Source organism: Suncus etruscus, chromosome 8, assembly GCF_024139225.1.
Source record: "Suncus etruscus isolate mSunEtr1 chromosome 8, mSunEtr1.pri.cur, whole genome shotgun sequence".
NCBI lineage: Eukaryota > Metazoa > Chordata > Mammalia > Eulipotyphla > Soricidae > Suncus > Suncus etruscus.
Genome location: NC_064855.1, coordinates 67,100,101 through 67,127,875, shown reverse-complemented (window position 1 = coordinate 67,127,875; position 27,775 = coordinate 67,100,101). Strand labels below are relative to the sequence as shown.

The following is a 27,775-nucleotide window of genomic DNA, read 5'->3' as shown; positions in this document are numbered from 1 at the left end:
GGCTGGGGGGCTCTTGCAGGTGCGAGTGGAGCGCCCAAGCCATGGTGGCCAAGCAGCGGATCCGGATGGCCAACGAGAAGCACAGCAAGAACATCACCCAGAGGGGGAACGTAGCCAAGACCCTGGTAAGGAGGGGCGGGCCGGCCGGGCGGGGCGCCCCGGGCTGGGGCGGGCCGGGGCGGGGCGCCCGCCGACTCCGACTCCCTGCCCGACCCGACCTCCAGGCTCGCCCGCGCCCCGGCACGCCCCTCGTGGGGGTGTTCGACCTGGGCTCTGGGCGGCGCGGAGTCCTCACGCCTGCTCTGCACCCAGAGAAGTAGGGGTTGTGGCCCCTCTGGAAGGAGATGCTGGGGGCTAGCTAGGGCTTCCCCAGGAAGGTGGTGTGGGCCTTTGTCTCTGGCAAAGAAGTAGATCACGTCCTTAAGGTTTCAGTTCAGTGAGCTGAACTGACAAAGGGATGAATGGATGGGTGGGTGGGTGAGTGGATGGGTGGATGGATGGATGATGGATGGGTGGATGGGTGGGTGGGTAGATGGAGGATGGATGGGTAGGTGATAAGTGGATGGGTAGGTGGGTGGATGAATGGATGGGTGGGTGATAGGTGAATGAATGGATGGATGGGTGGATGGATGGATAGATGGATGGATGGGTGATGATGGGTGGGTGGGTATATGGATTGCTGGGTGGGTGGGTGATTGGATAGATGGATGGGTGATGGGTGGGTTGGTGGTTGGATAGATGGATGGGTGAGTGAATGGATGGATGGATGGATGGACGGATGGATGGATGGATGGATGCACACATGCATGCATGCGTGGGTGGGTCGTTGGATGTCCGGGTGGACGGTTGAGCAAATGGACATATAGAAGAACAAATGAATGGATGAATGACTAATGAAGGAGCTAATGAATGCGTGCATTTACCTTCTCCCTTTCTCAACTTTCAACCCACCCCACTGCACCCCCACCATCTCCCACAAACTCACAGCCTAAGACTTTCTTTCCAGACACTTCGTAAAGGTTTCAGTCTCCCAATTCCTTTTCATTGTGGTTTAAGTTTCTGGTCCAGATTTTTTCCCCTCTCCATCCTTCTCTCTTGCTTGCTTTTTCTCCCATAAGGTGTCTCACCACTAGGCTAAGTATAAATACAACGTTAATCTCTTTCACCTGGTGAATTCATCATAACTGTATGATCCTGAGTTTTAAAGATGAGTTTATTGCCAAGCATTCTGTCCTCCTGCCCCCAGCTGTAGCTTAAAGCTTTGCAATTGGACTTTAAAATAAAAATCTAGTGTTTTTGAAGTAACATTAGTTGTTTTCGGGGGGATTTTTTTGGTTGGTTGGTTGGTTGGTTGGTTGGTTGGTTGGTTGGTTGGTTTTTGGTTTTTGCACCACATCAGGTAACGCTCAGGGGTTACTCTTGGCTATGCGCTCAAAAATCGCTCCTGGCTCAGGGGACCATATAGGACACCAGAAGATCTAACCGAGGTCCATCCTGAGTCACCCGTGTGTAATGCAAATGCCCTACCGCTGTGATATCGCTCCTGCCCCCCCCCCCTTTTTTAACATCAAAGAAGCTTTGGGTATATGGCATTCTAAGTTTCCAGTTGCATACACTGTATGATATATATATATATATATATATATTTTTTTTTTTTTTACCAAAAGTCTAGTTCCCCAGAATAGACTTTCACCATGCAATTTCTGCACTTTAGCATCCCTCTATTCCTTCCCTTCTGGAAATCAGTATTTTGTTTTTGTAGTTCCTAAATTTTTTCTTTTCTTTTCTTTTTCTTTTTTTTTTTTTTTTTTTTAGTTTCTAAATTTTTGTTGTTATTCATTTGGTGTCTTTATCTTCCCCATATAAGTGAAAATATGTGATATTTTTCTTTCTTCATATAATTAGACTTTTTTTTAAATTAATATCTCTGTCTTATGTAGAGAGGTTTAGCAAAACGGATTGTGTTCAGCAGAAAATGCCAGGCCTGTGAATTCGGACATTTGGATCCAAGTGGGTTGTTGGGCAGTGTCAATCTCCAAGACTATGAACAGAGACTCATACTTTGCAAAGTGGAAGCTCAGTTGAAACGGGATTTGGCTAAGAAAGATTTGCAACCATTTCTTTTAGCCCAAGAAATCACTGGTTTGATGAAAAGCAAAATGTTGGATCTGCTGTCATAACACCAGTGTTCTTACAAAATCAAGCAGTATTGTAGCAGAGATCAAGCTTAGCTTTCCTCTAACCTTTATGCATAGCTCCAAGGTTAAGTGATGTTTTCAATTCTCTTATTGAAGAATTCTATGATTATTTCACTGTGTTTAGGCACTGAGATGGCAATATGCTGTCAACTTGGCACCATTATTTACATAGATGATTCCTTTATTTATTTTGATTTGTTTGTTTATCTATGTTTTATTGGTTTGGGAGTCACACCCAGCAGTGCTTAGAGCTTACTTCTGGCTCTACCCTCGTGGATGGCTCCTGACAGCTTTCCAGGACCATATGGGATGCCAGAGATCATGCTACCCATGTACTATCACTCCACTACCCCGCTCCCATTTATTTTTACGTGGAAAATTTGATGAAAAAAATTGAAATTGAAATAATATATTTGTTATTTTGTTTGGGGGTCATGCTCAGTGGTTTTCAGGTGTAATTAAAAGATTGTTCCTTGGGGGGGGGGGGAGATTGTTCCTAGTGATACCCTGGACTATATGGTGCCAAGGTTAAACCATGGAGCAACCCTTGCGTGTATTCCTCCTTGCCATCTCCCAAACCCTGAACCCCCATTTTAATTCAGTTTGAAGCACCCATGATTTTCTATTCCTAGGAGATCAGTGTTTTCCAGGATATAAATACTTGTACTAAAAATCTCTAGCTATGTGGTTCTGTTTAAAGAACTAAGAAATTAGAGTACAGTTCTTTGTGGAACTCAACTGGCAACTTATTTGATTGCAAAAATTACAAAATAGGAATTTATTTTTCAAGCAGTTTTATTCACTAGGCTTGGTAAAATCAGTATCTAATACCTTTAGCTTTTCATAAGCAATAAAAAATAAGAAAATTATTGGCTCTAAAATATAAAAAGAAAATGAAAATATTAAAGGAAAATTTGCTTAAATGTCTATAAAATGTCACCTTCAATTCAAGTCACTTAGATTTGAGAGTTACATTCAAAATACACTTCAAGTACTATGAGATTGAATTTTTAATAGGTCTTGATATACCATGGCTTGAGCCTTTCTAAAGTGGCTGGTACCTAGATAAAGTTTAAAATAGCTCCACTAAATTTGTAGTGAAAGCTTCCAATCTTTCATTACAGTGTATCCTTATTTTTAGTTAGAGGAATTTCTGATTAAGTATATAATAAATCGATCAGTCTGCAAAAAGAAAATTTTAATTCTTTTTCAAAAAGAAGTTTTTTGGTCAATTTCTCTGTTTGGGTGTGATAATTGAAGTTGTCCCCAGTTATACTTATTCTTTCTCTTCCTTTCTGTTCTTCCTTTGTATGCTATGCCATGTTTCCTATATCAAGACCATGGCATTTTTTGTTTGTTTGTTTGCTTGTTTTGTTTTGTGTTTGTTTTTGTGGGTTTTTTTTTTTTTGGTGCTTGTGTTTATTGTTGGAGTTCTCACAAGATATTTGACACTTCTTTTTGTACTGGTGGAATGTTTCACCTTTTTTCTCTCCTTCATTTCTCAAACCGATGTTGAGAGCCTCTGGAAGAATTCCGCTTATTTTCGGCGTATTAGACTTTTACCCCAGTTTATTACTTTTCTCTCCTTCAAACAAAACCACGTAACTTGAACTAGCTAGTCCTGCCCCTCCAATTAGAGGGGGAAACAAGGGAGACACCAGGACCAAACAGGCGCAAGACTACTATGCAGTAGGCTAGATACAGAGGAGACCACATATCCTAGCTACCCTGGGGGTGAGGGAAGAGGATATGGGTGGTAGGACAAAAACAGAGGTGTAGGGAGGACAATTTGGTGATGGGAATCCCCCCTGATTTTATGTAAATATGTACCTAAAATATCATTGTCAACAATATGTAAGCCACTACGATCAAAATAAAAAAAAAAAAAAAAGAAGCCATCTAAATCTTAGACCCTATGTTCCCAATATTGGTCAAATATGATTATACTTTGCAAAACTTAATTCACAGGTGACAACTTGTTCAAGAGTCAATAAACAGGGACAGAGAAATTGTAACTGAAAATTCAAAATAAAAATTTAAAGCAATTATTTTTACATACCCAATGGTGATAAGTGAATTATTATTCCCAGGTAGCAGATTAATCCACAAAACAGAGTAAATAATCATGATTATTCAGTTATGACTTCACAGAAGTTAGAGCTCTGAGTTACTTATCTGCTGGTATCTTTGCATAGGACAGTCATACCATCACATTTTGGAACCTCAAAAAGTGGTAAACTCCAGTTTGAAATGAGCTGTGTCATTTGACAAGATTGTTGCTGCCTTTCTTAAATATTTCTACAATATTTTCTGGCGTACGTGATTATTCACAATGAATTTATGCTGGTACCTCTCCCCCCCCCAAAAAAAATAAAGTAAACCAAAGCTCTCAAAAATATATATACTGGTATTATTATCAGCCAGATATACCTGAACTAGGAAAGTTCCTATGTAGTATCATGAAAAAAAAATTTTATGCCTCTCAATCTCTTCATTTTTATAATTTATATTTTTATACAAAAAAAATGCTATGTGGCATCTGTACCAGACCAATCATTTATTTACTGGTTTCTAAACTTGTTTGGTTTCTCTGGAGAGAAAAACTAAGAAAATAATGCTTTTGTCTTGTTTTGGGGCCATACCTGATTGTACTCAGAGCTTACTTCTGACTCTGCACTCCTGGCAGGCTTGGGAACTATATGGGATGCTAGAGATTGAACCTGGGTCAGCTGCATGCAAGGCAAGCATTCTCGCAGCCTCTACGAAAAAAATTTATATAGTTTTAGCGGGAGGACAGCTGTAGGGCTTTTAAAAAAAATGTCAGGGTCACAGCCAACTTGTTTCAGGGGTTATTCCTGGCTTTGCACTACTCAGGGATCACTTCTTGTGTGTATGGAGAACCATATGGGGTGCGAGGGATTGAATCTAGGTTGCATGCAAGACAAGCTCCTTACCTGCTGCATTATCACTCCAGTCCCAGCAGTAAAACTTTTGTTCAACCATGATACATGGCTAGAAAGTTGGTGAAAGAGGGAAAGGAGAGAAAGATATCACAATTAATTCAGGAAACCTTATTTAAATAATACCTCTGTTATTTACTTGTTCTGATTTTAATCTGGTTTTCAGTACCAAAGAATGGTCCAGTAATAACACATATGCAATTATTTAACGTTACTGTGTTCCTGTTCTTATCTCTGAAGTTGCAAAAGGCGCAGTCATCTATCCCCTTCAGCCTAACTTGCCATTGTGCAACAGGGATAGATATATGCTTGTCAGGGACTAATATATAAGAGGTCTTATTACTTACTCAAAATCTGTTTTCCCTTGATACTTTTTGCCACAATCTTTTAGTAAGAGAAACAGGACTAGCTCAATCATCAACCAGACAACGTTAATAAATGAAAAGTACTCCTAATAATAAATTAGAGTTATGCTAGACAATACTTTCCTGACCTACAAATTCACACTGAATGGAACATGTTATTTCTTTAGTGAACATTTAGTGTGCCTCAACTTGTGCAGGCACTGTTATCATTCATCAGTGAACTGTATTAGCGCCTGTCCTTGAGGGCCTTCAGTGGAAACACATTATCTCAAGAATAAATATAGAGCTACAAACTGAAAAATACTATCAAGAAAAAGTTCACAATGATACAAATAACCAAAGAACCCAGTTGAGGTCAGAAGAAGTCTTTCTAAGAATATAATCGGGAAACTGAGAATGTAAGAATTGTTGCCTTTGGTAGGTGCAGCTCATGCATGACATGAAGCTCACCACATAGAGTGATGAGTGCAGTTAGAGAAATAACTACACTGAGAACTATCATAACAATGTGAATGAATGAGGGAAGTAGAAAGCCTGTCTCGAGTACAGGTGTGGGTGGGGTGGGGAGGAGGAAAATATGGGAAATTGGTGGTGGGAATCTTGCACTGGTGAAGGGGGGCATTCTTTACATGACTGTAATCATACAACTGCAATCATGTTTGTAATCACGGTGTTTAAATAAAGATAATTTAATAATAGAAAAAGAATTGTTGCCTTACCTTTAAAATGAGTTATCTAACTTAGATAAGCATATTTTTAGATCATGAAAATTAGTAAGTATTTAGTAAGTCCTGACAAATTTCCAATACCCTGTGTTTTTAATGTTTATGCTTTTTGTTTGGGGAGTATATTCTTACTCTGCCCTCAGAAATTACTCCTGGCAGACTCAGGGGACCACATGAGATGCCAGGGATTGAACTGAGTTGGTTGTGTGCAAGGCAAACAACCTCTCTGCTGTGCTATTGCTCCAGCCACAACAGAGAAGGTTTTGAGGAAGTGACTGTGCTTAGGTTTCACAGATGCAGGAATTAAAGACAACTGTACTTGTGGGATTTTCAAGCTCTGCAAAGAGGTAGAGCTGAATGTGAGTCCCCACTTCTTGCTCAAGCCTGGGTCTCAGTTTCTCAACAAAATAGAGATAATAATGCTTGGAGGTGCAGGAACAATGGCCATGAGTTATCTCCAATACTGCCTGCTGAGAGTGGGCTTTCAACAAGTAGAAGCAATTATTAGAAAGATCAATTTTTATCTATTGAATCTCTTTCTGCTTTTTATACCCCATCTATTCTCAGAATTTAAAACCACCAAGTTCATTGCACTATAGGGTTGTGAATATAAGGTTGTGAATAAGGTTATTAATGAATTTTTCTAAACATATATCCTTCCTCTTCAGTTGATTTTATTTACCCAAATCTACTCACTGGGCATTATATTCAGCTTATTCACAGTGAGATCACTACTACTAGTACTGTCCCTAGTAGTAAAACTCTTTTAAGTGAATTAATGTACTCTTTCCCGTTTTCTTTTAGAGACCACAAGAAGAGAAATATCCTGTGGGACCATGGCTGTTGGCATTGTTTGTTTTTGTTGTCTGTGGTTCAGGTATGAATTTCTTGCTGGTTTCATATCCTCTGTTCTTTATGCCACTTTACATGTCTTGCAAGATAAATGAACAAAATAATGGGCTCAATTTCAAGTTAATCACTATTTGAAGTCTTGAGGGGCAGGTTTTAATTTAGCTACTCCCTCAGAAAACCAAATAATAATAATCAAATGATTATGATGAGCAATAAAATTGGATCTAATACACCTTAGAGTTCAGTTTGGGCTTTCTGTGAAGATATATCCCCAAAAAAAGAATTTAGAAGAGAAAGTGAAGCACTTGTCTTGCCTGAGACAAATTCACATTTCAGGGAAACCTTATGTTTTTGGAGGAAACTAAAATCTCTTAAACTGAACTGGGCCCTTTACCTGGACCTTAAAGTATCACCTGATATTGGAAGGTGACAAATTGCAAGCACACATAGATACAGGGGAGATTGGAGCAGAGAAATCATGCAGCTATTTGTAACTCAATCCTGTTTTGGGAAAACTTAACTCCTGGTTTCTATGACTGGAGGTCTCTTCGTTTAGTGGCAAGGCCTGGCTAAGAGTCTTCCCATCCTCCCTCACCTCACACTTGCTGAGGACTGGGAAGCAAGATGGGAGGCAATGAGTTCCCATCTTCTCGCAAAGACCTAGACTTCACAGAAAGACATCACTCTATAGCAAAAGCAAAGGAAGCCCTTGGCTAAAGTTAGATTAGTGCCTCTTCAATTACCCACTCTCCTAAGGAAATAAAAGGTCTTATGAGGTAAGAGGATTCCCAAAATACTATGGTTCTAAAGGATAAAATAAGTAATAGGTAATTTGATGTACCAAAAGAATATATTTTCTCAAAGAAAACTAGTTACACCCCATTCCCAAAGATGTATTCTCAAAGGGGATGTTTTACCCTATTTGGGAATTCCTCATCACTGTCTTTTTAACAGTCTATCCAACCTCTCTACCAGAATATTTCCTAACATGGAGTGCCCATTTCTTCAAAAGGTGTGTCCCATATTGTGTACATTCTAATTTTATTATAAACATGGCTTCTTTTTGGAATTGCACTGTGTTGTCTTCTCAAAAGTTAAGTTGTGGACTGCACTGCTTCAATGCTTCAATTTGATTTCATCAAATGTGGTATCTAGAACCCTCTTACACATCTACTTTCTTATAACAAAACTTTCGCACTGCAAAAGTTGGCCTAAAAATAGTGTGTCTGCAACAGAGAGGATAGAATTATTACTGCCCTTGGTCTCATTACTCTTTTTCTATCCCTATGACCTAAGATTGGTCTCTTTTTACCAGTCATACAACATCATTAACTCACATTGAACGAATGGCCCTCCAAAACCACCATGCTTTACAAACACACCTTCCTGCATGCTTCAGATCAGTATGCATGTTGCCTCTCTATTTCCTGTCCCACCATTCAAAGTAGGCCCCTATCCTCACCAAATATTGTTTTAGTATGCAAGATCTCATCAGCATTTCATTAGTTCATCTACTAAATATCTATTTCCCTCTTTTTGGAAGGTAAACTCAGGGAAAATAGTATTTATTTTCTACTCTCTGTGTGTGTGTAAATCTTACCACAGGGGCCAGAGTGATAGCACAGTGATAGCACAGATGGTCCCCCGAGCCAGGAGCAATTTCTGAGCACATAGTCAGGAGTAACCCCTGAGTGTCACCTGGTGTGGTCCAAAAAACAAAACAAACAAACAAAAAAATAATCCTACCACGCAGGGCTAGAGTGGTGGCACAAGCAGTAAGGTGTCTGCCTTGCATGCACTAGCATAGGATGGACCTCAGTTCGATCCCCCGGTATCTCATATGGTCCCCCATGCCAGGAGTGATTTCTGAGAGCATAGTCAGGAGTAATCCCTGAGAGTCACCAGGTGTGACCCAAAAAAACAAAATAAAACAAAAAAAATCCTACCACAGCATTTATTTGACTGAGTCTGACTGGATGAATGGATGGATGGAAAAATAAACAAGACCGGTTGTAGCTCATTTAGTAGATACTAAGTGAACTGTTTGAAATTGAATATTAAGCTACAAGAATCTTATTAAATTTTTTTATTGGTTATCAGTTATAAGAGTAGCTATAACACTTGGAAACTCAGATGAATGGCTATTTGGTATTACATTAGATGTACAATATGGTCAATGACATGACTTGATACCATGTCCTATATTAGCAATTCCAAGCACTGCATACAGTTGCAATTAATACAGAGCCTCTTGTATCATTTCAATGCCAGCCCCTGCTAACTCATTTGTGAAGCATTGCTTCAGATGAGCCTATCTCATTTTAGCCCCAAACAAAACAAGCAAAGAGAAAATTGTGGTTGAGGGTTCCACAGGAAAAAAAAATCAAGAAAAACCCACATATATAACTGTTAGATCATGTTTTTAGGTTTTATAGCCAACCCACAGATTGTTATATCTGAACCCTGAATCTTTTATCTATCTTTCTTTCATAGGTTTAGAAATTTGAAAGTATAATATTTTTATAAGTCACTGATAAAAGTCAAGACTAGGAGAAGCTCATAGGACATAACTGCAGGTAACTCCCTTGTTGGCCTTCAACATCTCAGTAAAACCCATTTAAACAATCATTGTGTCTTGAGGGTCCCCTGTGTGTCTGGCATTTTGTCAGGCTTTGTAAAAGCTCTTCAGCAGTTGAAGGGCATTGGGAAGGCAGATAAGGAAGCTGTCCGTTGTTGGCCAGGGAAAGAGGCCTGAGATAAAGAATGCCCCAGCTACTTGGCAGGCTGGATAAGGGATTAGTCTTACTGCATCTGGGCTGTTGTAACAAAATACCACAGACTGGTGGCAAATATATAGCAGAGACTTATTGCTAGCAGTGGTCCTCAAACTATGGCCCATGGGCCACATATTGTATTTGTATCTGTTTTGTTTCTTCATTGCAAAATAAGATATATGCAGTGTGCATAAGAATTCGTTCATAAGTTTTGTTTTTCCTATAGTCAGACCCTCCAATGGTCTGAGGGACAGTGAACTGGCCCCCTGTTTAAAAAGTTTGAGGACTCCTGGCTTAGTGTCTAGAGGCTAGAGGTCAGATGAGGTTGTCAGAGTGTCTATGAGAGGCTCCTTTTACCATGTAGTGACCTTATGTGTCTCCATGTGCTGCCCTCATGTAAGGGGTGTAGCTAGGAAAGTGTTGCGGGGAAGTGGAGGGTTTCTTCTGAAGTTCTTCATGAAGTTTCTTCATGAGTTCCAATCACATGCCTTCATCACCTCTAGAACCTCCACCATCTCAGTCTAGCACAGTGGGTGTGAGGATTCCACTAAATGAATTTTGGCAAGACACAAGCTTTTAGGCCATAGCTGAGTCTTCTCCATCAGATTGGGCAGAAGATAGACATTGGAGGTGTCATCCAGGCTGAGTTTTGAAGGACGGATACCCACACCATGAGTGTGTGGGAGGTTAGTTACTCTATGTAAGAGAACACTCACTGACAAAATAGGGAGGTTTGACCTAGTTTCCAAGACTCAATAATGGCCAAAGTGTGATTGTAGAAATTTTTGAACCCCATCCTTCCTATCCATATGCAACGTGCATGGTCAGAGCCTAGAGACTTAGTCAAAATGTCCTTCCTTTTTTCCTTCCTTCCTTCCTTTACTTCCTTCCTTCATTCATTTTCTTTCTTATTTCTTTTCTCTTTTTCTTTCTTTCTTCCTTCATTTCTTTAATTTCTCTAGTTTTTTCTTCCTTGCTTCTTTTCTTCCTTTCTTTCTTCCTTCTTTTCTTCTTTTATCCTCTCATCTCTCTAATTTTCTTCATTCCTTCCTCTAGTCTCATTTCCTTTTTCTTCCTTCCTTCCTTTTTCCTTTCTTTATCTCTTTTTCTTCCTTCCTTCTTTGTTCTTTTCTTCCCTTCTCTTCCTTTCTTCCTTCCTCCCTCCATCCCTTTCTTTCGTACTTCCTTCCTCAGAGTTAATTGGGCCTCTCCAGTCTGCACTTAAGGTGGCCTATAGAGGCAAAAAAAATCAAGAGTTTTATTTTGGTCTGGCATGTTTCCCTCAAACCAAAAGCCATCTTTTTAAAAAGGCTTAAAAACTTATTCTAGGGCTGGAGTGATATATTGCACAGTGGAAGGGTGTTTGTCTTGCACACAGCCAACCCAGGATTCAATTCCTGGCATCCCATATGGTCCCCTGAGCTTGCCAGGAGCAATTTCTAATCGAAGAGCCAGAAGTAACCCCTGAGCACCGCTGGGTGTGGCACCCTTCCCTTTAAAAAAGAACTTATTATAATCTTGCCACTCTTATCACGCCCTAGTGTAGGAACTATATCTTTCCCTCTTGAGTAAATTGACACAGTTACTGACAACAGTCTTTTGACACCCTCTCTGACCTCACTATTGTTTCTAGGATCAAACTCCTGGCTTCTGTTATCCCATTTATCCAGGGATCATGGTTAAGAATCTAAAGGACCTGGAGAATTTGCCTTCAAATGGCTTTAAGAGTATATACTATGGGGCAGTGCGTGGCAGAAAAGGACAGATGACACAAAGAGGCCTTAGTGGTAGAGCACATGTTTTGTGATATAAGGTCTGGGGTTTGATCACTGACATCATGGAGGAAGGAAAGGCATACATAATTAGTATGCTACATCCTCTCTCCCTTTATTTCCAGGATACTTCAAATGATGAACTTTAAAATTTTCCTTGTTAAACTAGTTAACTTTTATGAAGAGGCTAAACGTAAAATGGGAGCTGAACAATCTCCCTCTCTATCTTCTGTTAAGTCTTTGTAACAGACTACTATGATCCTTAAGCAATGGGCCTTGTCCCTTTTAAAATTAGGACTAAAAACACAAAAAAACACTACCACCTCTCTCCTTTATTTTTGACTGATTTTAGTTCAGTTTGTTGTAGGTTTTTGTTTTTCTGTTTTGTTTTTTTTGGAGGGTTGTTTTGTTTTGTTTTGTTTGCAAGGCTCAGTTCAAATCAGGCACTGTTCTCACAGAAATGTGTCACTCTTCTCAGTTTGTCCTTGGGACTGTGCCCTTCTTTCTATCTTTCTACATGTCCTTTTCAAAACCAAACATGCCATGAAAAATACAATAGCTCCTTCAGCTCTGTCCCGGTTGCCACTTCTCTGGAATTAATCCATGTTCACATCCAAAGGAAGAGCCCACTCTTCTCTCCCTCTTGAGTTTCTCTCTTTTTAGGGTCACAGGCCACAAGCTTCTACTGATAAACAACCCATCTTTTCTCTATATTTGTAAGACTTTGATTTCATTAAGTTTAGCCATTCCATTGATCAACTGAGCCTCTACATAAAGGACTCTTTTTGACAATAGGCATATTTGAAGCTTCTTATCACTGGTCTCATACTTCTGTTCCATTGTTATAACCTCAAGTGATCTGCTGATTTTCACACCTGATTGTACCTCAGTATTGTGTGCTGTGCACCCTCACTCTGCCCTTGCCTGTAATACTCCTGCAAAACACACTGGAGTTTCTAGTAGAATTTTCTCACTTCCATAAACAAACTCCTTGCCAGTCCTTGATGGTAGATAAGTCAGTTATCTTCTGGCAAGAATAATCAGTTTCATTTCACCTAAAGTCAGTAATACCTATGCAATCATGGACATTCTTCTGAGTTCATGGCCTTGCTTCTTTATATGTTATATCTTTTAATAGAGACACTGAGGAAATATAGGAAATCTAATATTAATGAAGGTCCTGGTAGTTGAGTCAGATCTCTTCAAAAGACTCATTTAGTTTCAGCAAGACTCTGTGACCCCCTTTTTCTAATGGATGATAGGTTGATTAAAGTGTTCATTTTTAGAAATAGTGTCAATGGGCCCAGAGAGATAGCACAGCAGCGTTTGCCTTGCAAGCAGTCGATCCAGGACCAAAGGTGGTTGGTTCGAATCCCGGTGTCCCATATGGTCCCTCGTGCCTGCCAGGAGCTATTTCTGAGCAGACAGCCAGGAGTAAGCCCTGAGCACCGCAGGGTGTGGCCCAAAAAACAAAAAACAAAAAAAAATAGTGTCAGTAATATAAAATTAATATTATCAAGTTGGCAAGTAGAGGTATATAAGAATGAAAGAAGAAAACTGGAAAGGATCTAATAATGGTGGTATAGAGCAGTGGTCGGCAACCTGCGGCTCGCAAGCCACATATGGATCTTTACACTTTTAATTTGGCTCTTCTGTGTGCCGGGCATCTGCTCCAGGAGTCAGGACTCTGCTCCTAGCCTCTGTCAGTGCCCACCCTGTGTGGCTCTCAAAATAAATTTTAATCGTGGTTTTGGCAAGATTTGGCTCAGTTGAAAAAAAAATGGTTTCCAACCACTGATATAGAGTATTGAATACTTGGGTGGTGATAGAAGTTCAGTACTCTGTACATCTAAAGTACAAATGTTAGTACAATTGTTAATCATGTTAGATCAATAATTATTAAATTATTTTTAAGAAAATATTGCCAGTATGCCTAACATAAATCAATATCCAGAATCTGGAAAGCAATACAGAATACATATTTAATCTCTTTTTTTAGCTATATTCTAGGAAAGAAGTAGAGCTGATAAGTGTTAACATGGAAGACTATGTCCCTTCATTATTCTATCTTTCTCCATTTTATGTGAAAAATCAGGGAAACAGCTTCCAAGACCCCATTGTTAGGAATGATTTGTGCTGCAAAACCTTTAGCCTTGCTTCTGATTCCTTTCTCCACCCTTCTCCTTTCCATACATTCCTTTCATGCCTGTGGTGATGATCAGAGTGAGATAACAGAGAGGAAGAAGAACCAGGAGAGCAGTGAGGGTGCAAAGCATAGGAACCCACAGAAGCCTGACACAAACATGTGCCAGGCAATGTTCACCCTGTCCTCAGGAAATCAGATAAATAAATATGCCAGTTCCTTAGGGCTGCTGTAAGGCCCCCACAGCTAAGTCCAGCCCAGTCAGGTCCCGGTCTTCTTTACATCTGTAGTCTTAATCTTTAATGCATTACCCTATTGGGGAATTGTTGGAGCAGCTTACCTAACTACGTCCCTCTTCTGGGTAAGTCAATCCCCACTCCTAATGGCTGCAGATGGTCTCTGAGCAAGACACATCCTTGAAACATAACCAATTGGTAATACAAGAATAACATCCCCCAAGAGGCCTTGGGGAGGGGGGAACATAGATTTATAATCTGTCAGATGTGTATTAAGACCTTGGTTTATCAGCAGAATAATCTCAGATCAGTGAGTTATTTTGTATTAATTTACTTTAGCAATCAAAGGTAAAATGTATGAGCTCCTTCAAAGCTTGTCCTAGCATCAACTTGTTCCAGGAATGGAATGGCTGGCTCACAACCAATTGGAACCTGCAACTCTGGTCACCACCACCTGTGTCCCCTGAGCTTTTATGGAAATTGAGGTGTGGTGAGGTGCTTCTACTTCTGCTTCTACTTCTACTTTATTCTTTCCCACTATGCTCTGATAGGGCCGGCTCAGCCATTTTCATTCTTTTCGGAGCATTCATCTTTTGGAGGGTGACTATGAGCATTTTAAGTGGCAACACCTCACGAGACTGTTTTCCCACAAGAAAGCATTGAAATCTTTCAGGGAAAAAAGGCACCTAAATGTAGACAGTGAGTAGGGGTTTGTACTTTAACTTGATTATCAGAAACAAAATACAAAAAAAAAAAAAAGTTCCCCTTCAAGTAGCCTGAATACAACATCAATTTTCTCTCCAAGTTATCTCTATGAGCTGCAAAAGCTTTAAAACAGAATGTTCTTTTGAGCAAGGGAATCACCAGATAACCCTGCTCAGGGCCATCTTGGCTTTGTTTTAGTTGAGTAACCAGCTAAACGGTTGTTTTCATGATAGACAGTCTGTCAGAAATCTAAAGCTTGTTCCCAGTCTGTGGTGGGTCTCCTCACAAGATTTTTTCCAAATAGGCCAGAATCTCTTTCAGTTTAAATCTTAACCTGCAACTTGCTTTGGCCTGAACCTTTGTAGCTGCTTGCATTTGTCTGTACATTCCTGATCCATACTGTGAATTAGAGCACACGTTCCTCCCCCTACTTGAGAAATTGTTATTTTCCCCCTCTCCTTTTTTTTTTTTTAATAAAATCATGAGCTTACATTTCTGCAGGCAGTGGGTCCTCCTGTTCACTTCCCCCAGATAAACAACTCATCCCAGCTGTCTGAGTTCCTGGTTTCAAAACCTCCCTCTTTGAAGACGTGCATGAGAGTGTTTGAGGAGCACTGGCTCTTATCTGGAGACTCGGAGTCAAGCATGACCCAGAATGTGTGTCTGAGACAGCAGAGATGCTGTCACAGGGATACCATGCGCTATCTTCACAAGACACTCACTGTCTGTGCTTCCCAGACCATTTGTGTCCCTCTGTGTCATCAATGTTGTGACCTCGCTGTTTCTCTCTCCTATTTATCTTCAGCTCATTTTCTAGCCTTACTGGGAAAACTTGTGAGGCCTCTGTGAGAAAATGTGCTGCAATCCACTTACAATGTCTACCATGGCTATGAAATTTTCAGCTCACTCACTTCTCATCATTGTGATCCTTAACCCATCCTTTTTATAATTCCAAAGTTACTGTGCTCACAAGATACCTGTCTTGTACATTTTCACCTTTCTTTTTTTTTTTTTTTTTACCAAAATAACACCTGAACTTAAAGAAGTTAGACCTTTCTTTTGAAATGCTAATTACTCTGAGGTGTGGTTGCTTGACCAGAAAATACATATTTCTTGAGATCTTGTCATAGTGTTTACTTCTTCAGAAACAGAGTGAGATTTAGCATGTTGATAAAAAGCAACAATTGGACACAACCCTCCTTGCCACATCATTATATCCTCTGTCCTAACCCCTCATTGGAGTTTCTACTGGGATTCTGGGAGTCATCATTTAAGCTCCCACCCTGATCCTTTAATTCTCAGAGAAACTCTCTGCTGTACCAGCCCTTCCCCAGTGCCTTTCTTCGTATTATAATTCCTTACATGTTCCTAACTTCAATTTGAGGTCTCTCTGGCCAAGCCTGATACTTATTTCTTAATTAAAGATTATGAGAATCTAACTTCTTATGATAATCTGGGTAGTTACAAAACTAGCAAAGTGTTTATCCACCATGCAAGGATATCTCAATAGGGTTTTCTATAATCTGTTTTTCTATAGTCATATTATTCTTAATTTTAATAATACTTTAATGATCAGGGCAAAGAGGATTTTTTTTGTTTCTTTTTGTTTTGGGACCACACTCAGTCATGTAAGCTAGGCTTACTCCTAGCTTTGTGTTCAGGGATCACTCCTGGCAATGCTCCGTGAACCATATGGGGTTGCCAGGCAAGAAACTGAACCCTTATTTGTCAGTGCAAGACAAGCACCCTACCAGCGGTACTATCACTCTGGCCTTACAAAGAGGAATATTTTAAGTTAAAATGTGGGTTTTTAATTTTTTTAAGTAATCAATTTTATTCAAATCTTAGAGGGAATTAAAAGAGCCAGGAGTCTGGTTGAAGTTTGCAAGTTTGTGTGTGTGTGTGTGTGTGTGTATGTGTGTGTGTGTATGTGTGTGTGTGTGTGTGTGTGTGTGTGTGTGTGTGTGTGTGTGTGTGTGCTGGATATTCTAATAGTTTTGCTCATAATGGGCATACACATCTGTACTGTCTTTTCCCATCATGTGTGTAAGTGTGTGGCGAAGTGCTGACCTCAGTTATGACAGTAAATGTCTTTCAGCCTGAAGCCTGTTCATTTAACTTGGCACAATGAGCTGTGAGTAGCTATACTGTTCCAGGGCAGGGACACTCCCTTTGTCTGGTGGTGAACACACTGTACCCTTCTCCAATATCCTCCAGGGACTGTGCCTAGGGGAGCAGGAGGGTGGAGAGAGATAGCATGTCACAGACAGCTCTGTTCCTCAGGACAGACTTTTCCCGGCAGATAACTTGATGTGATTCTCTGAGATCTTCATGGTGGAGCTAAGCTGAACTCCCCATCCTCTTGCTCAGGTGGCCCAACTACCTCCCTTTCTATGTGCATGAGAGGCCTCTCTTGTGCAGAAAACACTTTCGGCTCTCTCCTGGATTGCCTGCTTTTGTTAAGAATAAAATAGAGGGGAGGAGAAAAGGGCTGAAGTCTTTCATGCAAGTAGCTGCAAAGCCAGCCTGTAGGCGTTTGAAACCTGGCTCCATTACCTGCTAGTCAGACAACATTGTACACCTTCATTCTCTCATTCTTTGTTTGTTTTGTAGGGCTGTACCCAGCAGTGTTTAGACTTACTTCTGGCTCTGCATTCAAGGATTACAATCACTCCTGATGGTACTTGGGGGAATATAGGGGGTGTCATAGATCAAACCTGGCTTGACTATTTGCAAGACAAGCTCCTTCCTAACTATACACCCCAATCCTGACCTCCCATTATTAAAATAGGATAGCATGGCTTCCTAAATCTCAAAATCCACATAAAAATTACCCCTGATGGAGCCAGAGCATTGGCTCAAGCGATAAGGTATCTGCCTTGCATGTGCTACCCGTGGACGGACAGGGGTTTGATCCCTTAGCGTCCCATGTGGTCCCCCAAGCCATTTCTGAGCAATTTCTGAGCGCATAGCCAGGAGTAATCCTTGAGCATCACTGAGTGTAGAAAAAAAAAAAAGATATCCCTGAGGATGAAAGGATCCTGAGACCATTTGTTTCAAATGCATTGTGGAAACCTGGTCATGGCTCTGCAAATGCTTGCCACGACCCTGTAGAAATCACCCTCAGCTACTTTGTCTCCCCATATCTTGGCTTCCTTAGAAAGATTCTGAGCAAGATTGGGAAACCACCAGGGAATGAAAAATGTTTCAACCTCTCTGGTGATTTTGTACTGTGATGATGAGAGCACTTGAAGCAGAGAGCAGAGATCTGAAGGAGGAGGAAGTAATGAGAGCTCAGCACCTACCTGGGCAGAGAGTGGACAGGGGTTAGCAACAGGAGCCTCTTCTCTCCTTCTAGGAAGAACTCTTCATAAATTAGCCTATGGGGGTGGACAGATTCTGTTCATACAACTACTGGGGCTATGATTTCTTAAGAACATATTATAAAGGCAGGCCCAAGGCATGTGTTTTCCTATAGAAACAAACCCAATGGCTCATTAATGACTGTTAAAACATCCCCTACTTTCTTTACCAGGAAAGGTGTGTTGCCAGAGGTTCCTCAAGTCTGGTCACCCCAGGCCTGCTCACAGAGAAAAATGCCTTGACCAGCTTTGACTAGTTTGGGAACATGGCCACTGGGGTACCCAATTCCCTCTCTTTTTTCTGGATATTTTCTCCAAGACAGACTTGGCTTCACCACATTTGAAGTGGAGCATCCACACTGGAGATTGCTAGAACCTTCCCAACATGGCAATGCTACTGACAATGGGCACATTTGAGGAACTGAAAGCATTTGGGAGAAACCCTTCTCTCAACTAAAGAAAAAATTGACCACATGTGCCTGCTCTGGAATTCCTGCCTCAGGAGCTGAGACGGATGATCTGGAGATATCTCTTCGACCATTGGCATCCTCAAGGTGATTGCAGCCTCCCTTGCTCAATGTTCCTTTTGCCCTGAGCTCCAGGAGCCTTGGGGTTTGTCTGTGGTCCCTTTCCCAGAAGAATGTTTCTGCTTGCTGCCATTTTAACATGGAGAAGAGTTTTCTAATATTTATTCTCCTCATGATGCTTTCCTGCTCTCGCCTATTCTTGGCTTCTCTCTATTTGGCCTCTTTTTTTTAATCTCTGGAGAAATTTTCTGGAAACTTACCTAAAGTGTGTCTCACTTTTTACCTTCCTTGTGATTTTTGAGCTTGGTGAGCCCCCTTCGCATGGTTTTGCCACCTGGAAGTTTCTACTTGTCTTTCATGGAGCACTTTACTTACAAGTTCTTTTATTCTTTTCTTTTTTAATGAAAATGATCAAAGTTGCATAATTTCTAGAATTTTCTTTTTCTACTAAAGGATGTACCTCTAGTCTGTCAATCTCTCTTCAGCAACTTTCTTGATCTCTCTTATCAAAAGTTTATTTTTAATAAAAGTGGTTCTCTGTGCAAGAATACAGCAGGTAAGCCATTTGCCTAGTATGATCAATCCAAGCTGACACTCCAAAGAGTCCCCTAGCACATCTATGAGTGATTCCCGAGTGAAGAGCTAGGAGTAATTCCAGAACATTGCCAGGTATGGCCAAAATATAATATTTAAAAAGTGGCTGTCTGGGGCCAAAGTTATAGGTACAATGGGCAGGATATTTATCTTGCACATGGCCAACCTAGGTTCAGTCCTCTGTATCCCATATGGTCTCCAAAGCCTGCTAGGAATGATACCCAAGTGCAAAGCCAGGAGTAACCCCTGAGCATTGCTGGCTGTGGCCCCAAAACTTAAAAAAAAATTAAAATTAAAATAAATAAATTATTTTTTAAAAGGGTTTTCTAAAGCCTCTCAATGTCTGGTAGAAATCCAACCATCTAGAATTTAGTCCCAGTCCCCAGGGTAAGAGGGAAGGGCTTTAATGTTAGTTCAGAGTTATAGTGCCTTGTTATATAGTTATATATAGTTAAGAGTTATAGAGGACCTTGCATGTGCCAAACTGAATTCGATTTCTGATATCCCATATGGTCGCTAGGCACTGCCAAGAATGATTCCTGAGTATAGAACCAGAAATTCTGAGTGCCACTAGGTGTGGCTCAAAACAAACAAACAAACAAACAAAAAATAGAGTAGGTGGGGAATGACATGGTTCGAAGCCTTAAGGAATTTATTTTGTCATGATTTTGCATTCCTTTTCATGGGTTGGGCTCTTAGGACATTTGAGTCTAACAGTGGCCTTTCAAAATTGACTCTTGCTTTACAAAGTTATCATGTTATTAAAATTATTTAAGTAGTTGGGAGTCATTCCCCCTTATCCTCTTAATAAATATTTATTGAGGAAATTTTATATACCTAGGGCCACACTCAGAAGCAAAACCAACCTTGGTCCCTGATTCTTTGACACCTAAAGTCTAGTGGAGTAGAAAGTTGAAATAATCAAATAATTACACAAAATAATGTAATATTTTAGCTATGGGAGTGTTTGAAAGAGAGGCATATAGATTTATGAACATGTAGACTACAAGGGCTGGTATTAGCTCAGTGACTGTCAGCCAGTGGCCTTCATACCATCAACTCCAGCATTACCAGCAACTGTTAGAAATATTATTGGTTTTCACCCCAGCTTCCTTGTATGAGGATCTCTGGAAGCTGGGTCTAGTGCCAGTGTTTCACAGTGACAGAGTTTGAGAATTCTTCATTCACATAGTCAAAAAAAAAAAAGGCTGAAATTGCATCTAAATTATGAAGAAAATGTAGGCAATAGCTGGGATAAGGAAAAGATTGCAGGGCAAATGAATGGCATGTGTAAAAAGCCCCAAAACAAGGTTTGCAAGACAGACAATTCCAATTGATTCCTATTATCACATAGTATCCCCAAACAACACCAGCATAATCCCTGAACATAGAGCACAACAACAAAACCCCACAAAACAAAAAAACCCTAAAGTAAGAGAAGGGAACTTGTGGAAGCTTGAGGGAGAATTTCAACAAAAAAGTGTGAATCTAACAGGTTGGCATGGGGGGGTCTCATCAAGGACAGGGTGACGGGAATAATTTATGTGCTCATTTGAATACTAGAATTGCATCATCTAAAAGGAAAAAGGATAATTCTAGTTACATGTAAAGAATGAATTGAAAGGAATGGAGTTGGAGGTTATTGCAGAGAATTAGAAAATTTCTTTGCAGGGAGAAAAGAGAAGGATGCATCATCATAGAATTATTAGATAAAATACACAATTCAGGACCAGAGAAAACACTAAGGTTCAAACAGATTTGAGAAAACCCATTAGCTCCCAGTCCAACATGGTCCCCCACATACCTACAGGACTGATCCCTGAGCCCAGGGCAAAAAGTAGCCTCTGAGCACTGATGCCCCACCAAATAACAAATAAACAAGACAAAATGTAAAACATAATTTACTTTTGGTTTTCATCATATCCTGCTGAGCTCAAGGCTTACTCCTGGATCAGTGCTCAGAAATCACTCCTAGCAAGCTCGGGGAATCATATGTCAGCCACATGCAAGACAAGTACCATACCCACTATACAATTTTTCCAGTCCAACAAAGCAAAATAAAAACCAAAAGGACATAGTACAGTGGGCAGTGTGCTAGCATTGTATGTGGCCAACCCAGGTTCAATTCCTGGCATCCCATATGGTCCCCAGAGGCCACTAGGAGAATTTCCTGAGTGTAGAACGAGGAGAAACTTCTGAGTAACACCTGATTTGGCCCCCAAACAAATAAAACCATCAATGTAAGAATTAGGAATTTTTGGTTTTCAGGGGGCCAGAGTGATAGCTCAGTGATAGGGCGTTTGTTTGCCTTGCACACAGCCAACTTGGGTAGGACCCAGGTTCAATCCGGATCTGATTCCTGGCATCCCATATAATTCCCTGAGCCAGCCAGGAGTGATTTATGAGTTCGAAGCCAGGAGTAACCCCTAGGCATCATTGGATGTGGCACAAAAACCAAAATTAAAAAAAAAAAAAAGAATTTTTGGTTTCCAACTGCTTACTGGAAAGTTTTTGATTTTAATTGTTTTGATATTTTCAAGCAATAAGGTGGGCTTAGCTTACTTTGTATTTAAAACAAGTATTCTGTCATGCATTATTGACGTATGCAATTCTTTTTTGTACATTTTGTTTGCTTAATGAGATGTATGACACCTTGCAACTTGAAACTGCATCACATTTTACACTACTCATAAAATAATGACTATTAGGAGAAATACTTAAAGTTTTATTTTATGAAGAAAGATGCCAAATTATTCATTATGTTCTAAAAAATTACAAGTTTATATAAATAGAGTCATTTTAAGATAACTTATTTGATTATTGAATACAGCATCATTTAAAAATATAATAAAATGATCCTTTTGTTTTGGAAGTAATACTAGTTGGTCATATTTAATTATAAGAACTAAATAAAGTAATTATGTTTATACCTTAAAATTGTTAAAAAAATTTTTTGGTTTTCCTGGAAAATGGAAGATCATGATGACAACCTTTGCGTTGAAGAGATCACAGGGAGGTCCTGTTATATTTGAGATTTCTTTAAACCTTCTAAGTGTAATTATCAGAGATGATGGAAGGTAGAGGTAGAGTGCTAGGAGGAGATTGCAGAGCTGGCCTTGCACAGTGATGAGTCAGAGAAAGATAAGTGGCCATTTTGATTTGGGGCTGGGATGAGATGGTCCAGGGAAAAGGAATACAATGAAGAGAAAAATGCCAAAGTGCTCACTGAATGGTATTCCTATCTCATGTTCCCAAGCACAAGGAAGCCCACAGAAGATATGTTTAGAGTAATTAACTTAGAAAGAAAGCGGGAAGCTAGAAACTAGGAAAGGAAATTATCACGAAGGACATGCACAGTGAGAGTTTCAAGGAGGAAGTGCTCAGCAGAAATGAGTAGGGGAGGGCCCCGGAGATAGCACAGCGGGTAGGGTGATTGCCTTGCATGCAGTCAACTAGATTCAATCCTCAGCATCTTACTTAGACCCTGTAGGCTTCCAGGAATGATTACTGAGTGTAAAGAAAGGAGTAACCCCTGAGCACTGCCAGGTGTAAAACTCCCCAAAAATGAGCAGGGGAATAAAGCAAGTGGAGGCTGAAAGAGGCCTATTGGACTGAGTGCTATGGAAATGTCACTTGTAACTTCTGCAAAGATTATTTCAAAGGAATGGAGCCTGCAGAAGTTAGAATGCAGTTGGCTTAGAGGGGGAAGAAAGGTAAGGAAACGCCCTTTGGAAATTGTAGCAGAGGGAGAGATTACATCTGCTGATGGGAGGGTAGAGACAAGGATAATTGCTCAGGTTGGTTTGATTTTTGAGTGGGAGTGGTTCTTGCCTATTAAGCCTAGTGAAAGGCTCTTTCAGGGAGAAGGGAAAAGTGACTAAGAGAGGAATTATCGACTACGACTGCCAGGATCTGAAATGCAGGTGACATGGCTCTAGTCTGCATTTCTCAGAACCTTGTGACCATGATCAGATCCCTTGACCTGGAATGCCTGCCCCTCTCTCTTGGCATCTTTTTATCCTACTGTCCCACCTGCCCATGGCCTCTTTCCTGTAGCCTGCTCAGCTGTTTTCTCAGCTTTGTTCACCCACTGCAAAGTTATTAATTTGTCAAGGTCTAGACTCTCCACTTCCTTTCCCACTTTGAAGCAGCTCTTGATTCCCTTCCTCTGTGCTTCCTTGGAAAACCCACATTCAGGAGCTAGGGTTGCTCCTCTAGTTTTTCTGGGAAGATACAGAATTATAGCTAATGTTACTATATTATATAGGCAGTGAAGGTCTATCTTCTTCCACGCATTGCTACAACTGAAAAAGGAACCCCAACTCATCCAACCCTCCACTATCTTAGATGTGGAGACAAGTAAATGAATTTAATAAATTAATTTAAGATAGAACTTTATTAAAGTAATTTCTTTAAAAAGATTCCATTTTAAGGCTCACCAATAAATAACTTGAGGGCACATCCATTCTTACAAGTTAATTCAGGGATTCAATTAAGGCCAGGAGACTCAGACATAGGTAAGTTGCTTTAATAACTGACTCCTTAGTGTTGCTTCTCTGACTAAAAAACATTTTGTCTAAAACTTCAGAGAAATTAGTAGCAGTTTCTGAGACAGAATGAAAGGATTTTTATGATTGCCTGGCATTTCGCAGTCATAAGTTGGCTTGATGTCTATAATAGTCTAAACAGACTTATATTTATTGACCTACAACCCACTGATTTTCGTCTAAGGATAAAATTTAAGGAGGTATAAAATTTGTTTAGCATTTATTACAGACAGGTCTTTTTAATTTGGGGAAGGGAGTTTGGGAATCACATCCAGTGGGGTTAAGGAGTTATTCTTCATTGTGCTCTGGGATCTCTTCCACTATGCTCAGGGGAATACAAGGTGCTAAGAATGAAATTAGGTTTTCAGTATGCAAAGCATAATCTTCAGCCATCCAAGCTAGATCTCCAACTCCAAGAGTTTATGTTATTTGCTTTCATTTTTTTGCAGTGCTGTGAGAAAACCCAGGTTTCTTGCATGCAAGGCATACATTTTTTTTTATCATTGAGCCATATCCCAAGCCCTCAGGCAAATTTTTTACTTACCTAATTTTAATGACTCTTACCAATCCTTTGAGAAACATTATTACATAGTTTTATAATCAGAATTCAGTATAAGTTTAGTAAATTTCCCAAACTCACTGAGGTAGGAAGTGGTTGCTAGGACTTGCACTCTGGTCTTTTTCCATACATGAAAGTAACTGTTATGGTAACAGCGACAGTAATAATAGCCAGAAAATAGCCCTCCCACAGTGAATCTCTGATGTGAAGAAGTCTCATGCATCTGTATCATTTAATTCCTATGACAGCACTACAAATCCGATAGTCATCATCTTGGAGAGAAGGGAAACAGATTTGATGGAGTTAAATGGCTCATCCAGTGAAGAACAGCGATTCAAACAGTTTCCTAACATTCTGTTCTAAAGTCTGTGTGTGAAGATTAGGGATGGTTCCCTGATCCCAGGAACAAAGCCCGAGGCATAATAAATGTAAATATTTTTTTCCTAATGTTGTTGAACCAGCACTCCTGTTGAGCCAGATAGAGTATATTTATTTAATTTTCATTCCTTGTCAGCCTTGGAGGGTTTGGGCGGAGGAAGGACAGACATGTCAACTGATCTGCAAGCTTATTTTATATTGTGTCATGGTACTTTCTCATTCACCTTGCTGCTTTTCGTGTCAAGACACACTCAGAAATCCAGAATAAGCCAAGAACACCTCTGAGCACAACCAGAGGCAAGGATCAGAAGTGGTTGGATCAGACATTGCTGTATCTAAAGTTTCTTGGACCACACACACCAAGATTTCTCTAATTTTGTCCCTAATTCTAATTCTGTGTTCCTGCTTCATCTGTAGCATCATCATAATAGACAAAAGGCCACCGATGACTCGTGTGATCGCACCAGAGAAGTGGCCAGAAGAGTAAATTGAGACCAAACCAAGAAATAAGCCAAAATAAAAGCCCAAAGCACAGTCGTCCAGAACTATTTGGGTGTCAGATCAAACACAGGGCACTTTCCAGAACTATGTGGCATAAAATATAGCAGATATACTATTTTCGTATGGCCACACTGAGTATTGGTGGAAAGTTGATTTTAAATTATGGTGGGTGTATTCAATATAGGTAAGTAATGAAGTATACAACTAATTTTTCAGAAGAATTGCTCTGGGAACCACTGTCTGCTTTGCACTTTGTCCCCAAAAGCAGGTATCTGGCACAGTGTTCACTAACCTTAACTAATGAAATGTCCCACAACTTATTTTCTGTACACCAGAGACCCCCTTTCATAGTGGCCACTTAGGAAGCTTCTTGTATCTATTCCAGGATGCCTTAGTGAAGGTAAATAAGGAAAGGCTCTGAAGAGCTCTATTTATCTTGACACTTGATTGTTTGATTAAATGAGCTAATTCCCATTAACTCCTCAAAAAAAAAAATATCCTTTAGTGTAAGGTAGTTGCTGTCACTAATACTAACATCACCTTTGTCAAGACTGATCTGTATTGCCTGATGGGTAGAGGTGGAAAAGAAGTTCCTGTCTCCCAGTCATGTAAAGCTCAATAGACCCGCCAAATTGGGAACCTTTAACCAGCTCTAACCATAGTGAGTGAACCTTCCAGAAGAAACTACTTACAGGCTACCCACCTCTTCAGTGTAGCAGGAATGGAGTACACTAAGTGAAGATGAACCTGACAGGGTCCATAAGGCGGAGTTGACAGTGGTTACATGGCATAGTTACAGCAGAGGGAGTTTTTACCTGTAGCCAGTAGCATTGCTTCCTGGATCTGTGCACCTGACCCTTCTTGCCTATTCAGCACCTGGCTGCTGGTTTACCAGGGAGTGGACAATTTGCACGCACACACACACACACACACACACACACACACACACATACACACACACACAATCAGCCTCACTGACCTCTGATACGAGCCCCAGACCCCCAGAAGGCTTTCCTTCACTTCCCACCAGCATAACATATCTGGAAAAGGGCACACCAGATCCTTCAGTCCTTCAGTGCCTGAGCCCATTTCTGGCCCTCCCTCCTGGAGGAATTAGCAGTAGTTATCTGTAAATCCCTGAGGCATCCATCAACAGACCTAGCAGGGCTGCCTTTAAAAGAAGTTTGCTGACCTCTTGTTAACTTAACTCCTTGTTAGGAAGTATCTAATCATCTATACACTTACATGCTAAGGGCCTGAGGTCAGCAGAAGGCTACTGTGGGCTGATCATCCCAGTTGGGTACGGGTGCTAACTGAGCTGCCTATTTTGTTTTCCTCTTTCAGCCATCTTCCAAATCATCCAGAGCATAAGGATGGGCATGTGAGTAGACCCTCCCTCTGGAGGGTGAGGACCGCGTAAGCTTTTATCCAGGTGAGAAGCAAATAAGCCACAGACTAGAAGAGGAAACAAAATATTAAAGGCCTCTGATAGCTTCTTCGTGGATGTCAGACCAAATTGCCTTCTCCCAGGACATCTCCAGCAGCTCCTCCATTTTCTCCAGTGGAAAAGGACTTTTTCTTCTCTGTGGCAGGAGCTGGGGGTCTGAACCAAGTGCTGTTTGTCTTCCCCGTTTCCACTCATGTTAGCATGCAGGCCTCAGAATGACAGCAATCACGGAGTGATCTTCTGTGAAGTCAGTCTCTCTTCCTTCTATGGGGAATTGGTTTTACAAATAAATGTCTCTATTCAACCTTTTACCATGTGTGCCCGACAGAAGAAATGAAAGAAAATGCCAAAATCTTTCCCAGGGTGTGCTTTTGGGGGCTGGCCAGGGAATCTGCTGGGTGCAGGACTAGAGCTACATTTACTTAGGGCCCTGAGCTTACATTTTCCTGGGCAGAAAGGTCTATACACATTGGTCCTTCTCCTTTTCCCATCTTTTCTTTGGGAGGATAGGAAGAAGTGGGAGGAGTTGAGGTTTTTTTTTTTTTTTAACTCCAAAACACCACTTGATGGTGTTTATTTGATGGTTAGCTCTCACAGGCAGCCTCGGGGCCAGGTATAGATTTGTCCTAGACTCTTTTTGTTGTTGTTGTTTTGTTTTGTTTTTGTTTAGGGACTAAACCCAGACATTCTCATTTTGCACTCAGAAATTAGTCCTGAAAAAAAAAGAAATTACTCCTGGCAGCTCAGGATCATATAGGATGCCAGGGATCAAACCCTGGTTGGCCTCATGCAAGGCAAACTTCCTACCTATTGTGCTTTGGCTTGGCCTCTGCTCTAGGATCTTGGTGAGAACCATACAAGCTCAGGGCCTCACACATTGGGTAAAGCAGGAGGACAAGTCCCTGTGTGGCCAAATGAGGATTGGGATGAGGCCCAGTCTAGTAGTGTCATACCCATCTCTTTGCTCAACCTCCCACAAGGCTCTCCAAGCCTCTCTATGTCCTGTGAGGGGGAGTGAGTAAGGGATGGGAGTGCACATATCTCAAATGCATGTAGGAATCACAGCCACCATGGGGGCTAAGAATAAATGTTTGGGAGGGGTTTAGTAGATACGGTGCTTGCTTTGCACT

The 27,775-nt window shown here is 40.6% G+C and overlaps 1 protein-coding gene across 4 annotated transcripts; it reads left to right on the top strand.

The window, feature by feature from the left end:
* Window positions 1-19: 19 nt before the first annotated feature.
* Window positions 20-26,953, top strand: SERP2 (stress associated endoplasmic reticulum protein family member 2). Of its 4 annotated transcripts, XM_049778873.1 has the most exons (4): window positions 20-125; window positions 7,053-7,125; window positions 18,412-18,646; window positions 26,543-26,953. In XM_049778873.1, the coding sequence occupies exons 1-3, from the start codon at window positions 42-44 to the stop codon at window positions 18,507-18,509; spliced, it is 255 nt and encodes an 84-aa protein (XP_049634830.1). In that variant the 5' UTR covers window positions 20-41; the 3' UTR covers window positions 18,510-18,646; window positions 26,543-26,953. The 4 variants fall into 4 exon arrangements, with proteins under 4 accessions (XP_049634830.1, XP_049634833.1, XP_049634832.1 ...); XM_049778876.1 differs by lacking the exon at window positions 18,412-18,646; XM_049778875.1 differs by lacking the exon at window positions 26,543-26,953 and having other exon boundaries at window positions 18,416-18,561.
* Window positions 26,954-27,775: the final 822 nt, after the last annotated feature.

Bases quoted from the DNA above. Each gene is read 5' to 3' on its own strand.
- SERP2 (XM_049778873.1), top strand. From the start codon at position 42: ATGGTGGCCAAGCAGCGGATCCGGATGGCCAACGAGAAGCACAGCAAG. The intron at 126-7,052 runs GTAAGGAGGGGC...GTTTTCTTTTAG, and splicing joins GGAACGTAGCCAAGACCCTG to AGACCACAAGAAGAGAAATA. The intron at 7,126-18,411 runs GTATGAATTTCT...ATTTTCTCCAAG, and splicing joins TTTTGTTGTCTGTGGTTCAG to ACAGACTTGGCTTCACCACA.